At 40.7% G+C, this 16,591-nt stretch overlaps 1 protein-coding gene across 1 annotated transcript in view; it reads left to right on the top strand.

The window, feature by feature from the left end:
- Window positions 1-660: 660 nt before the first annotated feature.
- The window catches only part of PTPRJ (protein tyrosine phosphatase receptor type J), a 109,946-nt gene continuing 94,015 nt past the window's right edge, over window positions 661-16,591 (top strand). The window contains exon 1 of the mRNA XM_063117181.1: window positions 661-792. Within this exon, the coding sequence (XP_062973251.1) occupies window positions 742-792 (51 nt within the window). The 5' untranslated portion in view covers window positions 661-741. The remainder of the gene's footprint in view (window positions 793-16,591) is intronic.

The raw sequence follows: 16,591 nt of genomic DNA, 5'->3' as shown, positions 1-16,591 counted from the left end.
CAGCCTTCAGGTTGCAATCCCAGTGTGGCGGGAGAAGCTCGCCGCTCCCTCCCTTCCAAAGAAACCGGAAGACCCTTTTCCTTCCTAGCGGCATTTTGAAACCAGCCGCAGAGAAGAATGCGTGCGAGAAAGAGGGAAGGGAAGGGGGAGAAAAAGGAAGCTTCATTGGAGCCGCTTCCCCGCCTAACCCCAGTCCGGACGGGGGTGGGAGGAGAATGTCAGCTTGAACAACTTCCTACTAGGCTCCCAGCGGCAAGCACTAAAAAGCGACCTTTTCAACCCCTGCCAACGTCGGCCGATTCCTGCCCCCTGGCAGCGTGGAGGAAGCGATGAATGGTCAGAAAAGGGAGGTGGTTGGCTGACTCTTTGCACTCCCTGCCGCCGTTGCTGTGCCGGGTGCCCTGCCTGTACGTCTCGCTCCACCCAGCCAAGCGCTCTCCCCTTGAGTTCTCACAGCCGCTGCAGAAGAAGGAAGAAAGCGAGAGAGAAACCACCAGCAACACGCCGCCTGGGGAAGGGTGCGAGAGGGAGCCGGACTGCTGCGTCAAGCACCCAGAGGGCGCTTTCTCCGTCGCCCCCCACCATTCCCTCCCTCTCCACATACCCCCACCTTCATTTTTGGCGGGCGGGCGGGCGGGCGGGAGTCTCCCTGCTATGACTGCACGGAGTGGGGCTGCGTGAATCTGAAGTGCAACGCGGGGAGGGCGCATTCCCGAGTCGCCGCCGCCTCCGGCGAAGACCATGAGGGGGCTGGCGCAGCTTTTCTTCTCTTTCTTGCTGTGCCTCGGCAAGGTAAGGCGCGGGAAAGGGAGGAGGGGCTATTGCGGTCGGGGCGGGGGGCAGCGAAGTGTTTGGGGTGGGGTCTCTTCAGCCGGCGGGGTGTGTGTGTGTGTGTGTCCTCCCGGTCCCCGGCGCTGTTTTCCCCGTGTTCACCTATGCCACGGATGAAGCCCTACCCCCACTCTCGACAAACCGCAGTGCTTTTCCCCGTGTAAACACCGTCCACCTTTCAGTTCCCTTCTTCCTACCTGCCCACCCCCCTTGTGCCACATATTGCTTCTTGGCTTAAGCTGGGGAGAGTCTGTGTAACAAGCTGCTCTCCGGTCTTTCTGAAAGGACTGGACGCGGAGGCTTTTTTTCTCTCTCCACGTCGTTTCTCTGAAGTGTTTCCTTTGCACGTTGACCTTTCTTACAACTGGCCATTCTTACTCTTGGGCAGAATTAGGGGCACCGAAAAAACCCATTGGCGTTTAAGCGCCTCCCAACCCTGCATTAGGATCTGGCTGTATGGGAATTTTTCACTTGTGACTGAAAGCGCCTAGATACATGTGAATTTGTTTAGTGAGGGAATAGTGGAAGAAGGCCATGGATAGGCATGCATTTCTTTTGTTCAAAGACATAGGAAACCCAAGAACTTGAATTTAGGGTGCAGACCTATGCAGCTTTACTGGAGAGTAAGTCTCATTGAACTTAGTGGGACTTTAAACATTCCTGTGATTGTAATATCAGTTGTGGAAGTGACCTCTGGACATGTCTGGGTAGGGATAATGAGAAAGCTGACTGGACCAAGCTCCCCAGATATGAGCACATGCATGTTTAAATGAAGTGCGTACCCACCTGTGTAACTTCTACTCTTGAGGCTTTTGCTGCAGGTATAACACCACTGTTTCTACAGCATTTGTGACATATAGCTCTGACCTATTGTGGATATGACAGAATGCAAAGCAGGAGTAGGCAACCTGACCATTGCCCATGCTAGCTGGGGCTTATGGATGTTGTAGTCCAAAACATTTGGAGAGTGTTATGTTGCCTACCTTCGAGTAAAGCAAGAAGCACTAATACAGAAACTTGAAGTACTTCGTGGGGTGGCTGTTGTTTTAATAGGTTGCTGTATTCTCTATGACATGGTAGATTGGGTATGTAGATTAGTAATATTGGCAGCAGTCTTCAGTGGGACAGTTTGGTCTATTGCCATTGCATTGTTCATTATTCTTGAAGTGCTCTGAATATGCTGCTCATCCGAAAACCACCTCTTTCCTCATAGCAATGGAAATACCAGGCTTTGTATTGCTCTCTCGTACACACAAACACATTGTGCTCATCCCCCCCATCCCTTACTGATTTTAGTAGATGAGGTAACATTATAGCAGAAGAGCTTGTTGGGTCAATTTTTAGTGATTGCATTAAAATTTGGGGCAAAGGCTGGATTCACACGTAAGGCTAACATATAATGGGTTGCTAACCACTATGCTTTGTAGATTACGCAAACAGCCCACTATGCCCATTCTGCAGAGCGTTGGTTCTTAGAGTGAGATGTTTGGACATTTTAACCCATCATGGGTGGCAGAAACATCTCACAGAGAACACATGAACCCATCACGGGTTCTGCCAGAAAATAAACCATCATGGCTTAGCACATTGTGTGAATCCAGCTAATATCTTCCCCTATTAACTCACCACTTGGCTTGAACATTGCTGTTTTTAAGAATCTTATATGAGGAAAGAATGGACTTTTCAGAGAGTAGGATTTTGTATGTGATGGTTCCTATTAAGATGATAGTAGATAGACCAAGAGTAGGTAACTAGTAGGGTAAAATACCTGGAAGCCACAACTCCCATCCTCCCTCATCATTAGCTGTGCTGGCTAGGGCTGATGTGAGTTGTAGGCCAAAACATCTGAAAGCCACAAGTTGCCCACCCCTGAAACAGACACTCCAAAATGGAAGAATCCAAATTTATTGAGAATGGTTTTGTGGCAAAGAACTACTTCAAAAATTGTTGTTGCACAACAAACCTTTCTGAGCTACTGAGTATTGGTGTATTTTTGGGAGGCTCTTTAGAACACTACTGGCTTGATTAAGTTCTCAGATGCTTCTCCTATTAACTCCTGAGCATTATGGGGCCTGAACAAATTTAATGCCTAATTTGAGATAAGACAATTAAAGCTATATAAGGAAGTTGAAGAAAATAGCATTGAGGCCTCCTCTGAATGTTACTTCCAAAAATCATGGGTGTGTGCACCTATTTCTTAAAATGTATGCAGGAATACCATTGGAAGGGGCTAGCCTCTTCCCTACTACCACTTCTCCAGTAATTAATTACATAGCTTTGGGGTTATTCAGAAGCCAATTGAGTAATGTTCAACTACTGGGAAAGCGAACAGTATGTAACCTTCTTCATCTTCACAAATATGTGAAGCCAGAGATGCCTGTACCTTAGTGTTATTTGAGAATCCGAATTAAGAATTTAATAGGGCCTGACATGATATTAAAATAATGTTTTTAAAGTACTGTTACTGAACAAGTAACCTGCAGGTCGGGCTAATCCTACCCTCTTTCCCTATCACTACTGGTCCTGCACATTTTGAGGACTATTGCTGGTGGTTTAGTTCCACTTACTGTGTTTCCTTATGGAAGTGGGGCTCATAAGAATGGTTTGTTAGTAGCCCTGTGGCGGCAACTCACTGTCTGGGACTGGCTTCTTTGACAGTTTAATCAGTGCTGATTTAAGCAGTGTGCCTCCATTGGTTTCAGTGCCTTTACTTGTGGAATATTCTTGATTGGCAAATACCCAGCAGGTAGCTGTGTCTTGGAGGATCTTAAAGACACACAGCTTTCTTGTGGCATAAGCTTTTGTAGACTAGATTTCCACTTAATCAGATTACTGATGTGGCTCAAAGTAAAGCAGCCTTCCCCAACCTGGTGCCCTTCAGATGTGTTGGACTATGCTGGCTGGGAGTTTATGGGAGTTGTAATCCAATACATCTGGCTGGCCCCAGGTTGGGAAAGGCTTGTCTAAAGTCTTAAGATGATGGATGTATGGTGTCATGGTTAGAGTGTTAGGAATATATGACCTTAAGAAGAGCCATGCTGGATCAGACCAGCATTCTGTTCACACAGTGGCTAACCAGCTATTGAGCAGAAACCCACAAGCAGGACTAAGGCTGGGAAGATCCAGATTCAAATCCCCACTCAGCCATGAAACTTACTGGCTGAGTTTGGACAACACGCTAATCAGCGGTTGTTTCTCATTCTGTTAGTAACTGTTCCCACCTCCAGTTGATTAGTGTGTTGTCTGAACTCAGCCACTGAGTGACCAGTTACTAATCTGCCCCACAGGGTTGTTGTGGAGATAAAGGTGGATGAGGGCAAAATTTTATAAACCACCATGAGTTTCTTGAAGGAAGGGTAGGATAACATGTAATGCAATACATGGAGTCCTCTGTGTGTGACACAGATACACACACGTGTATATGTTGTGTGTATGTATAGTTCTATCTTCATTTCTTGAGGAACATGCATTCCTTTTCAAGAAGTTGTTTATACTTGCTTTGTGACCAAGGTTTGAGAAGACGGTCACAGTTCCCCTGTAATATGCTTAAGTTGTGTTGCTGCTAGTTAATTAGTGACAAATGGTCTTATCGCAGTCAGCATTTAAATATCTCTTACTTCCTAATGCTAGGAGAAACACATCACAGTACTTGTATCTAGTTTTCATTGAATAATGAACAACAGCAGATCAATCCTATACATGTTTGCTCAGATATAAGACTCATTGTGTTCAATGGGACTTGCTTTCAGGTAAGTGTGTATAGGATTGCAGTCTTAATGGAGAAAGAAGGAGTGGCAATAGGAAAAGGATGGAAGATGCTTAAAAGGAAATACCTACCTATGCTTGTGATATTCCAATCTCCATTTCCTATATAAGGCAACTTTCCAAAAACAGCAACAACATTTTTTCCTGAATTGGATCATCTAATGGTCATAAAACATTGTTTTATTTATTTTTAAAATGTATGAACTGTGCCTTCCTACAAGAATGTATGCAAAACATTTGTAACCTTCAATACAATGAAACATAAAACTTTAAACAATACAGTATTTTCTCCACTGATAAGACAATACCTGGGCAAATAAAAATGCTTGGGGAAAATAAAAAGGTGTTAACCTGGCACCAAAGGAATCTAGTATCAGTGCGAGCTATCTATAACTCCCTTAGGAAGGCATTCCAGACTCAGTGTGCCACCACAGAATAGGCTTTTTCTTTTGTACATGTATAATGAATGCACTTCTATAGATGGAATGTGGCAAAAGGCCTCCTCTGACAATCTCAATGCAGATTGATATAGGAAGAAGTGTACTTAAGATATTTTACCTCCAAGCCATTTAGCGCTTAAAAGCTAAGCATCAGCACCTTGAGTTAGACTTGGTAGCAAATAGGCACTAAATTAAAGAATTATAACTATGTTAAAGTAATATTTTTCTATTAGGAGTCTGTGAGGGTGTTTGGATGATCAGCAAGGGAAACAATGTAGCGTTGGTTGTTTCCCTTGACTTTGCACATGCTGGTCACACGAGCGTTGCTGTGTTGTCTGAATCCGGCACTCAGCAGGGTGTAGTACATTTTCACCCACCCTGCAACCTGCCATGTGGTGTGGATAATTAGGATAATCCCGTCACACGACTGGCATGCTGATAGTGCAAACCCGGAGAGTATCACGTTTTCTCTCTCTTTTTCAGGAATACTTATAGCAGTGTAGCTTCTGTCTTCAGTTGATTTATTTATCTATTTACATTTTGTACAGCTAATTCCTATTTTTTTTTTTTTTAGACAGAAATAAGTCATGGAGCTTCCAACATAGCTGGCTAGGGCATGCTGGAAGTTGTAGGACTTTTTCCTGTCTAAACATGCGTAGGATTGCACCCTTAATTTATTTTTCTATTTCATGTATTAAGGCTACTACATGAAGTGCGTACTTTAGCATATGGACCCAGAAATGTTTGTTTTAAAGGAGGTCAGCAGGTCTGGGAAAATACCTCAAATTCCTACACATCAACATCACATTTTTAAGCAGCAGCTCAACATAGGACTGGAAATATTTAAAATTCCTAGATGTCAGCATGGATTTTCTTAGTATCCAAGCAATCATTTTGATCAGCTGTGGTTATCATAATGTTATCTGTTGCATTTGATGGTTTACCTTATTTAAGGGTGCTTCCAGACAAGGCTTTTGTTGTGCAATCACCTTGCCTCAGACATGGAATTTTATGGGGGTGGGGGGACAGATGGCATTGGTTTTTGACATGTAATTCACCCATGTTTTCCCACCACTTCCTCTGTTTTTTTAACTTTTCGGCAAAAAAAATCTGATAGGAGGAAAAGACAGAATAGCTGCTCAATACCTTTTGATTGCTAATGCTAGGAGCTGTCAATCTGGAAGCCTTATTCATAATGTGAATACTAGTAGATTATCTAAGAGCTATTGTAAGTACAGTGGCTAAAAGTGTGAACTAAGTCCCCAGTTCAAATAATGCATCAGTCACAAATTTACTGGGATCCATCTGCAAAATGGTGATAATGTGGGCTGTCCTTACTGGATTTTTATGAGGAATATTGAGAAAATTATGTGAAGTATTTTGAAGTACTCTACTGGTGTAGTTGATCTGTTGGTGCTGTTACTGTTGTCCATTAGACAGAGTTTATTTACTTCACTTGACATTACCAATATTTAAGTGCTGACAACATAAGAAATTAAAGTAAAGGTAGGTGTGATGTATGCATTTATATTGTGTTCAACCTGTACATTATATATACAATTATATACTGCCTTTCCATTACAAATAGTGCTCAAGGCAAGATAAAACACAAAATTATAGTTAAAACATAAAAGCAACTAAATTAATAATACATCCATAGGTAAGAAACAAACACAACTAAAACCTATTTTAGCAACAAAGTATACTTCCAGGTGGACAGTTCCTAGCACTGACAAACAAAGGACACCTAGCAGCCATTCAGTCTTTTCCTCCTTAATTATTTTTGTGGGAAGGAAAAGTATGGAAGAAGCAGTTGGGATACATGGGAGGGTTACAAATGGAAAATGTCATTTGGACACCCCCCCACCCCACCCTCGTAAAATTCAGTGTTTGAGGCTGGGTGTTAGCATAATTAAAACCATCTGGAAGCACCCAAAATCATTTAAGGATGCAATTACGCTCTATATATGTTTAGAAAAAATAAGTCCTACAACTCCCCTGCTGGCTGAGGAATGCTGGGAGTTGGCCTTATTTCTGCGTAAACATGCACTGCACCCTAAAAGTCAAGTACCTTTCTGAATAAAAACACCTCTGCCAGCTGATGGAAATACAACAAAGATGGATCTAGCCTTGCCTCTTTTGGCAGCAGGGTTGATAAAAATGTATGATTTTTTTCAAATTAAAAAAAATGGATTTTTTTATTTAAATAGGATTTTTTTTTAGTTTTGGAGATGGAATAGATCTCAACAAAGGAGGAGGAGTCTGGATATAAATGCAAGGGATTCCAAAGGGGAATAGAAAGTGAAACCAATAGTGAACAGAACATATTCATGCAATGCTGACTCCTGAGGAAACTTCTGCTACATTTATCCTCCCCTGTAGAAGGGAAATACCTAGCATGACAGCAGCAAGACATAAAAATGACTCCATCTAGGAGTATTTTGTTTCTGAACCTCTTGTGGTTGAAATTGCCTAAATTTTATTTTTTTAAAGAACTTTTATATTTATCTAAAAATTGAAATAGTAAGCCATTCAAAAATGTTTTGTTACTTTTGTTGTTTGTTTATTCTTCTGGTTAGTTCTTTTTCAACAATCTTATTAGTATCTTGGAATATGTGTTAAGGTTATATTAAACAATAGTGTACTTCTACGAAAAATGATTAAATAGAATCTTCCTCACTAATGATTTAAACTGATTTATGTAATTAAAATTGAGTCCTTCAGAGAAGCGATTTAAATCAATTGTGCCCTCAAATCAACCCTGAGGTAGATGGCCAATGGTCTGACTTGATATAAAATAACTTCCTACATTGCTATGATCTGAAACAATTCGGCACTCACCTTCTGGAAAGTGCCATTTCAATTCATTTCAGTTAAGTTTTTTAATGGTTAGATGAGTCAATGTGAATAGGTAATTACTTTCTGTGAGGTGTATCAAGTTTTGAAATAATGGAGAAAGAAACAAATAACTACATTACATGAAACAAGTTAAAGTATATTAACTGTGTTTTACAGAGCTGCATTTCCTTCTCCTCTCCCAGGTTTAAGTGCAACCTTAATAAGAGACTTTTAGATCTAATGTCCAGTACATGACAAGTACCAAGCATGACAAGTACCATCTCCCAGGCATTTTTAACAGCATTTTAACAGCATTTAACAACGTTAAGTTTGTTTTTAATGGACCCCACAATTGTTGTTTTTAAATGGATACTGTTGTTTTTATACTGTTTTTGTGTGTGTGTGTGTGTGTTTTTAAATTGTATACTTTTAATGTTTACTATTTTTAAATGTTGTAAACCGCCCAGAGAGCTTCGGCTGTGGGGCGGTATATAAATGTAATTAAATAAATAAATAAATAAATAATATATGAGTAGCCTTTTCTATAACGCTTTATATCATAGTTAAGGCTAACAGGATGGATATTTTGTGTACTGTTGATAGGACATCCCACAGTGGTATTTAACAGTTGAGAATTTTCAAGCAATGTAAATTTTCTTTTGTTAAGAGAAATGTGAGGCTTAATTGTTTGCATGTGTTGGTATTTAATATATTTAGCAGTTTACACAGTGGAGATGGATATTACTAATTATTGCTGCTAATTCCAGACTCATTGCTAGAGAATGTGAAAGTTGGCTAGCTTCAAAATCTAGCTACAAGATGCATCTTTTCCCCAAAATAGTGGCTCTTCCATATGGAAAGCTTAAGACTAATCTTTGCGCCAGACAAGAAAAAGATAGACCTGCTTTTTCTGCTGCAAGCTCTTCACTTAAAAATAAGAAAACATTTATAGTTGCCTCCCCCAAAAGCAAACAAGCAGACAAATAACCCACAATCATTGAAGAATAAGATTTGTATTCAGAGCAAATATCAGCTCTTGAGCCCTTGGAGTACATCAGGCATTGTTTCTAGCTACTTAGATGATTTCCATTCAGAGAGGGGAAAATTCCTACAATATTCTTAGCATTTGTGAGCTGAATTCTATCTCTTCCACTTCTGCAGGTGGCAACTCTTACATCCTGTTACTTAGCTCTAGTGATATGAATGGGTAATATTGTGTTCCTTTATCAAAATCCTTTCAGACAGTTTTATATTTGTATCTTTCTCCAAGTAGCGCAGAGCACAGTTTTAGCTTCAGGTCTCTGCCCAGGTAAGCTAGTGGATGTTTTAAATCTGGTTTCCTACATCCAAATATAGTGGCCATCTATCCTCTTTTAGAGAGGGCAGTCCCCTGTTTGAAAGGGTGCCAGAGGACTGTCTTCTGTTTTGAAGGTGTCCTCTATTTGAAGGGCTGTCTCATCAAAGTCCAGTGTAAAGATAAAAAAAAACCATCCAAAGAAAAAGCTGGCCTTTCCACAGCACCTAGACAACAGACTCAGCAGGCACACAGGTCACCTGATCATAATTTCCCCCACTATGGTGACATATATTAGATTTCTATTTAATTATAATAATAATTTCTAAATTTGTATCTTTACATATAAAAGCATGTGCAAATTCTATGAGGTTTGGTATCCTCTTTTATGATAACGCATTTCCTCTTTGGTGATTCATAGCTGGCCATCTTACCTCTAAGTCACTGTAGGTGGTAAATATATACAAATTTAAAGTTCTAGAAACACTTCCTTAAAATAGCTTGAGCTTTAAATTGGAAAAGTATCCCAGCTGTAGAATTTCATGGCAAAAGTCTTTTTTAAGGAATAACATTTGCTTTTTCTTCATGGACATCAGATTTGTGTGTTTTTAAACATTTCATTTATATTATGGTGTATCTTAGGGTGTTTTTAAATTTGAGCTGTTATTTTTAAAGTCCCAAATCCTATATTGCTGTTACACCTCTGCTAGTTCTGTTGCACCAGTGGAACTGACCAATAGCACAACAGGAACTGGCAATTCCTAAAACAACCCAGAAATTAGCTGAAATACTCATGTCCAGAACAGGACAGGTCAGAAGAGCTAAAAATGAGCATTTATGCGCGTTTCAGGAGCCACTAATTCCTATTGTGGTAGTGGTCAGTTCTGCTAGCATATGGGCAGTGTAGGATACTGACCATAGTGCAATAACTTTCAAGTCATATTGATCATTCATGTGTAGCATGATGAGGGGCTGGATGGTGTGTGTCTGTGTATGAAATTTTTATTTTAAAGTGAACTTTGTGTGTGTGTGTGTGTGGTGGTGGTGGTGGTGGTGGTAGGAGCCCTCATATATATATTTTCTTTTTCATTCATTGAAGGTTGTCCGCCCAGGTACATGCGGATAATACATTACATGCACATTTGGATGCTGAGTTAATTCTTTTAAGACTGTGCGAACAGAACAAACCATCTACTTTCATAGCCAAAGACCAGGAAGTAATGATAAAAAGCTGCAATAATGCATGGAGAGATAGCTGGAGTTAATGTGTTCTTTTTATAGCAACAAAATGAGTCAGCAATCAGGGTTGTCACAGCAGCAATCACGGAATACTACCAAATCAGTCATAGTTTTCTGTATTTCTACAGTTTCCAACATTTAAGAAATGGGAAAAGTTCCCCATATTTCTCACATAGTGAGCTGGTTTTCTGTTCATCCTACTAAATATAATAATGTGTGGCAGAGAAAAAAGTACATCCCATTTTTAGTAATACAGTCAAACAAGAAACCACATGGTAGAAAAATTCTACTACCCCATAAGTTATTTGTTTTCGCTCTCTTTCATTATAGCTACAGTCAAACATTTGCAGAAGGAATTTTTAAAAATATAAATGAGCTGGTATAATAGGTAAGAGTAGGAACTCTGAGTAGGACAAAACTGGCCCTCAAAGTGGCTTACAACAATTAAAAAAAAAACACATAACAGGGTTTGACAACTCTAAAATGCTAGGAATACATCTCTCTCTCGGTCTCTGGCCAAAAATGCTGTCCCTGCTCTGATCCTCTTGTTCGATCTCTATTCCCACTGCAAAGGAAGATGGGATACCTGTCTATCTGGGTGAGAGGACTACAGGAGGAGGAGGGTCTTGGGTGGTGAAATAAACTACTCTGTGTAGCTTGTTTGCCTGATCATCTGAAGGGAGCACAATAGATTGTTTGCATAACTACCTACCCACCATAGTTTGTCACCCACCATGGGCTAGTGTGATGTGTGAACCCAGCCTCTGCATGTGTGTGTATTAAAAGAATAAGGGAGAGGAGGAGGGGGAATATTTCATAATAAGTACAGGAAATAATCTCGAATATTTATCTACATGGTATTAGTAGTGTAAATATTTTCATGAACAGTCACATCAAATATTTGCAGATTAATTTATTTTCTGGAACAACCATAAGCAGCACTGTTTCCCCCATCACGTCTCAGGCCTTGCAGTATGCAGTTTAACTGGTTGATGTTTACCTTTGTTTCTCAATTAATTCACTCTCTTTACGCGCATTTGAAGAACAACTTCCTGGTTTAACAAGAAATCAAGAATGACGTTTTTCGGTCATTGCTGATAAGCAGTAATAACCATGGATGTATAAGTAATATGAAGGATGTTCTGGCCTTTTTTAGTGCCTGCTAACCCCTGTCTAATTGGTAGTAGAAGAATTTCCTAAACCCGTAAACATTTTAATAGTCAGTCCCTGGTCTTCCAATGGAACTGCGGGATTCATCTGCTCTTCAGTGCTACCTGGAAAATGCTCTCACATCTTAAGAGAAACCATCGTCAAATGGAAATGCATGCTATTGGTTTCAGGGGAACTTTGTTCTGAGCAACTCTATTTAGGATTACAGTCCTACAGTCCCAACCAGTACAGTGTAGCTCAAAGATAGGGATTTGTTGGCCACTGCTTGTTCTGTTGCATGTAAGAATCCTGTAGGGGTAGTTCCTGCTGTTGTCATCATGGTACAACTATGGTAGTATAGCCAGATTCAAAAATTCAGAAAACTCATGCAGTACAGCCCTCCTAGAACTGTGGCAATTCAGAAGGAAGGTGGGAGACTTCCAGGTTTGAATGCTCTCCTGCATTAAAAATATAAAAACAAAATCCTCTCATTTTATGTGGAAGGCTAGCACATCCACCTCAATTTACAATTTATTTGTAAATTGTAAATTGTAAATCCACCCCAAAAAACAATTTATTTGTTGTTTTGCCTTCTTGTAGGCTGAACCAGTAATAATAGTAGCAAGTCCAACCTTAGCTTGTGCTCACTCAGGGTATTCTGCCATGTTGAGAGCTTCCTTATTTCAGTCTTTTCTTTAAGGATTATCCACTCACCTACTGGGTTTTTCTTTGAGTCCTTAGCATTTGAGGAAGACATGTCCCAATTAACAAAACAACTATGTTGTGTATTATCCTGGTCTTCCAGTTTTTCCGGGCCTACAGTCAAATGCATCTTGTCATGAAGTACCTTTCTTAAAGGATTTGATAGCAGCAGCATGATAGCACCTTTCTGAAAGGGCCCAATGCAGATGTGCTGCATGTGTTTTCTGAACGTTCATATGGACATTAAATAATATTGGTAGCAAGGTGGAGTCATGGGTTAACTCCTGTGAATAGAGTAGAAGTCATTTTATGCCTTCCTTTGGACTGCCTTATCTGGTAAGAATGGAACTATTGCATTGCCAACACTCAGTCTCTCCTAGAAGAGAGTAAAAGCTGATGGCTGGGACATTTGAGAGACCTAGAAGAACTAGCAGGGTCACAATCCTCCTGTCCAACTCCAGTTGTAGATCATCCATGTGGATCACTAAAGCAGTCTCTGTTTTGCCTCTTTTAATTTAAGAAATCAGGCCATTCTGTCTTGGCTAGATCTTATTAGCTGAAATGGCGAGGGCTTTGGAGTGCATTTGGTCAAATGAAATAAGAATATACGTTTTGTCTGTGTACAAGGATGCAACACCGCTGCCCACCCCCACCCCCATTTGTTATGTGGATATGGGATTTTGTAGTACTGGTGCTGGATTAAGGCTTGTCTAACTACAGTGGGCCATAATGCTTCAGCAAGGATTGGCTGGTTTGCCTTTCCCAAGAGCCATACTGTTCAAGAAGTGATGACGGGTTCAAACACAATTCATTTTGAAGATGAGAGATACCTTGATTTATGCCCTTTGCTGCTAAAACCAGTCACTGGAAAAAAACACTGATCTGTATGTATGGTCTTAGATTTTACCCTCATGATGTTATTTGTAGTAAGGGTTACACACTTTTTTTAGCTCTCTTGAATGTGTATTGTCACGTGAAACACTTTTTCCTACCATGGACTTCAAAATATGCTACCCACCACACTCTGGAATATCAGTGTTGACATCTTGACCTGATCTCACTCCATTCATTCATTTTGTAGAGTAGGATAATTACTGAATGGGTTTCTATCCTGAAGATCATTACAGATAGTTTTGATGTCTTTATCAATATTTTCTTTTCTGGATTAGGTGCTGTTCTTCTGGTGTTTACTTCTTTGATGCTGTAGTTCTGTTAATTTCTGAAAAACACAGTTTCTGCAGGCTGACACAAGTTCCTGAGCTTCTCCCAGCTCTCACTCATGTATAAGACTTTAAGAAGTCTTCACACTCATCAGTACTTGTTCATTTATGAGATCTGAAGAGAGCCCTGCTCAGTACTGATCTGTTCTGTGAACAACATGATGCCCAGATGAAAATAGTTTGTATATGCCTGGTTGCTGCTTTTCAACTAGAAATATTTTCTGAACATAGATGTAGACTGATTTTGCGTACTGGCTATGGCCAGCTGCTGCAAAGAATGGGGGCATGTCTAACATGGATTGCAAGTGCGTACTTCAATTTCCTGTTCTTTCACCTATAAGGAATTTGCATAAACTGGCAGCCATTTTCATGAACTGAGACCATAGACAAACTGTATGAGAATGAATCATAGGCTTCTTTGTGACATCAGTTCTTTGCTGACATGTAAATATTGCACCTCTGTACTTATTTCATCTGCCATCATCTTATCATATAGTAAGGCAGCTTCAACTAAGTCAGCATCCTCAGTCTCTTAGACTGATTCTTAGCTGGAGCCACTGACTACACATTTATGCCTAAGAGTCTTGTGGCACCTTATTGACTAGCAAATTGATTCTGTTTCCCCTTAAGGTGCCACAAGACTCTTTGTTGTTTTTGCTGCAATAGGTTAATACAGCTACCCTCAGACATTGATACATTCACTTGTATTATGGCTATGTATGCACCTCTAAGGCCTGTCTTGCTTCTGTAATTATAGCAATTCAATGCAGGATCTAAGAAGTGACTACATACAACTCATGCTATGACCTTGCCACTTAGTATGTGTGCAACACTACTGGCAGGATAAAGCAGCTCAAAGTTTTCCTTAGTTCTGATCCAGACATAAAATGCTCAATACATTAAAACGCACATGCACACACATTCATCTCTGTGTCAAAGCTGCCTAGGGATAGTTCCATTGTATGTAGTTCACCATTTTCAGATTCACTGTGTACAGTTAGTTGGGCCTTCCAGCACAGAAGTTGGTTGAAGGGAGGGAGGCAAAAATACAGATGTAAAAAAACGGGCAAAACATTAAATAGGATTTACTGTAGTCACTGCTGCAGGTTCTTGGGAAAGAAAAGCTTTATCCCAGGCGACTACGAAATCTTTTCTTTTAAAAAAACACCTTTATGTATTTATTTGATTTATATTCTGCCTTTCTACTAAAGAACGGCATTCAAGGCAGCTTCCCTTCAGGAATCTAGCAGCAGCTGACAGAATTACATTGGGGTGTATCCAACTGTGCCCATCCTCCAGCCGAACAAATACTGCTGCTGGCTTAGATTCGCCCTCTACCTGCAACCCCAGGGGTCCTCCTAGAGCTGATTTGGGGAGCAAGGGAAGAGAAGGGGGAGGAGAAGGGACAGTCCACTTGCTCATCTTGGATGTTGCCCTTTGTAACAATTTCCAGAGAGGTAGCAACAAAACAAAGACTCTTGTGGCACCTTAAAGACTAAATTGTTAGTCTTTTAAGATGTCCTACAGGACTCTTTGTTGCTTTGTTGAAGGTGGAAAGCAATGGATTCATTTTACTGATGCACATGATAGCTTTGTATATATTTGCCAAAGTTCAGTGCTAGATCACATTAAAGTGGTAGCCTTCTTGAAAAGCTTCACATTTGGCAAAAATTCCCCTAATTAAATTTTTCTAGATATTTGATATGTTCAATGCATTGATTGGGTTCACACAATACAGAAACTCATCATGGGCAGCCAGCCATGGTGGTTTGTTATGTTGTCTGAATCCGGCGCATTCTCCGCAGATTGGTTTAATTTTTCTGAGCAAGCCACACTGTGAACGTATTGCTTGTTGTAGAGTTGTTCATGCCCATGGTGGTTTGTTGTGCCGTCCAAACCCAGGAGAGCGTTTTTATTGTGGGTTGCCAGGATTGACTACAGAGCTGCTCAGCAAGAGCAGCAGAAAACCCATGCTTGCTCTTGGCAATCTGGCAATCTGGCCAATGCTGTCTCCAGTTTCCTTTGCGATTGCCTCACTACTAATACCCAGACAGCACTTTGGTGGGATTATTATTTGTTCATCACCTGTTTTTTAAAATTGTTCAGGGCTTTGGGAATTCACAAATGAGGCCATTTTTTAAAATAATTTTTTTATTGTGTTCCTTTGTAAGTATTCAGGAGCGCACTTTTGCCTGTCCTATATGTTACTATGGTTACCACAGTAATTGCTCTGAAAAGGAGCTGCAAAAAGTGGGTGGGTGGGTGTATCCAACTGTGCCCATCCTCCAGTAGAACAGATACTGCTACTGGCAGAGATTTCCCTCCATCTGCAACCCCAGGGGGACCTTTCAGAGCAGATTTGGAGGAGTATGGGAAGTTCTGGTGGAAGGAGAAAAATGGGAAGTCCACTTGCGCTTCTTTGTACACTGCCCAGAGAATTTTGGCCATTGGGCTGTATAGAAATGAAACAATCAATAAATAGAATCTCCCTTTCCTGGACTTGCTGGAGATTTGGGGAAGTGATGAATGGGAGGAGGACAATGGGAGATATTGTCCTCCTCCCTTTTGGTCTACCTCCTTCTCTCACTTTGGTGCTCCCTTTGACATCTGAAACATACAAGGAAATTGACAAGGCAAGGCTACACATATCAGACAGGCAAAAGTGCACACCTGCATACTTGCAAAAGAGTGAGAATACTACTACTAAATAATAATAATAATTTTAAAACGGCCTCATTTGCATGCTCCTGAAGCACCAAAATGTTTTTTTTAAAACCCAGGGAATAAAAGGACCATGAGTGAAGCAGTGGGGGGGGGGGCTGGGACAAGGAGACAAGACAGATTTTGCTGCAAAGGCTCCTGGGATACATACCAGAGCTGGCAGGAGGAATGAGGGGAAAGAGGGGAAGGACAAGCCATGGCAAGCCTGATCGTCTGTCAGGTGTACCATGGCTTATTCTGCAAACAATCCATCCACCATGGCTTATTTGCTAGGTGGTTTAGCACCTTGTGTTGCTTATAAATAAGAAAAAGTTTGGTTTCTTTTGCAATTAATATTGCAGATAGTCAGCACCCAAGTAGATTGGACTATAATGACTGCTACAACATTGGCC

Source organism: Elgaria multicarinata, chromosome 2, assembly GCF_023053635.1.
Source record: "Elgaria multicarinata webbii isolate HBS135686 ecotype San Diego chromosome 2, rElgMul1.1.pri, whole genome shotgun sequence".
NCBI lineage: Eukaryota > Metazoa > Chordata > Lepidosauria > Squamata > Anguidae > Elgaria > Elgaria multicarinata.
The sequence above is the reverse complement of the archived record's forward strand: the minus strand, read 5'-3'. Positions and strand labels throughout refer to the sequence as shown.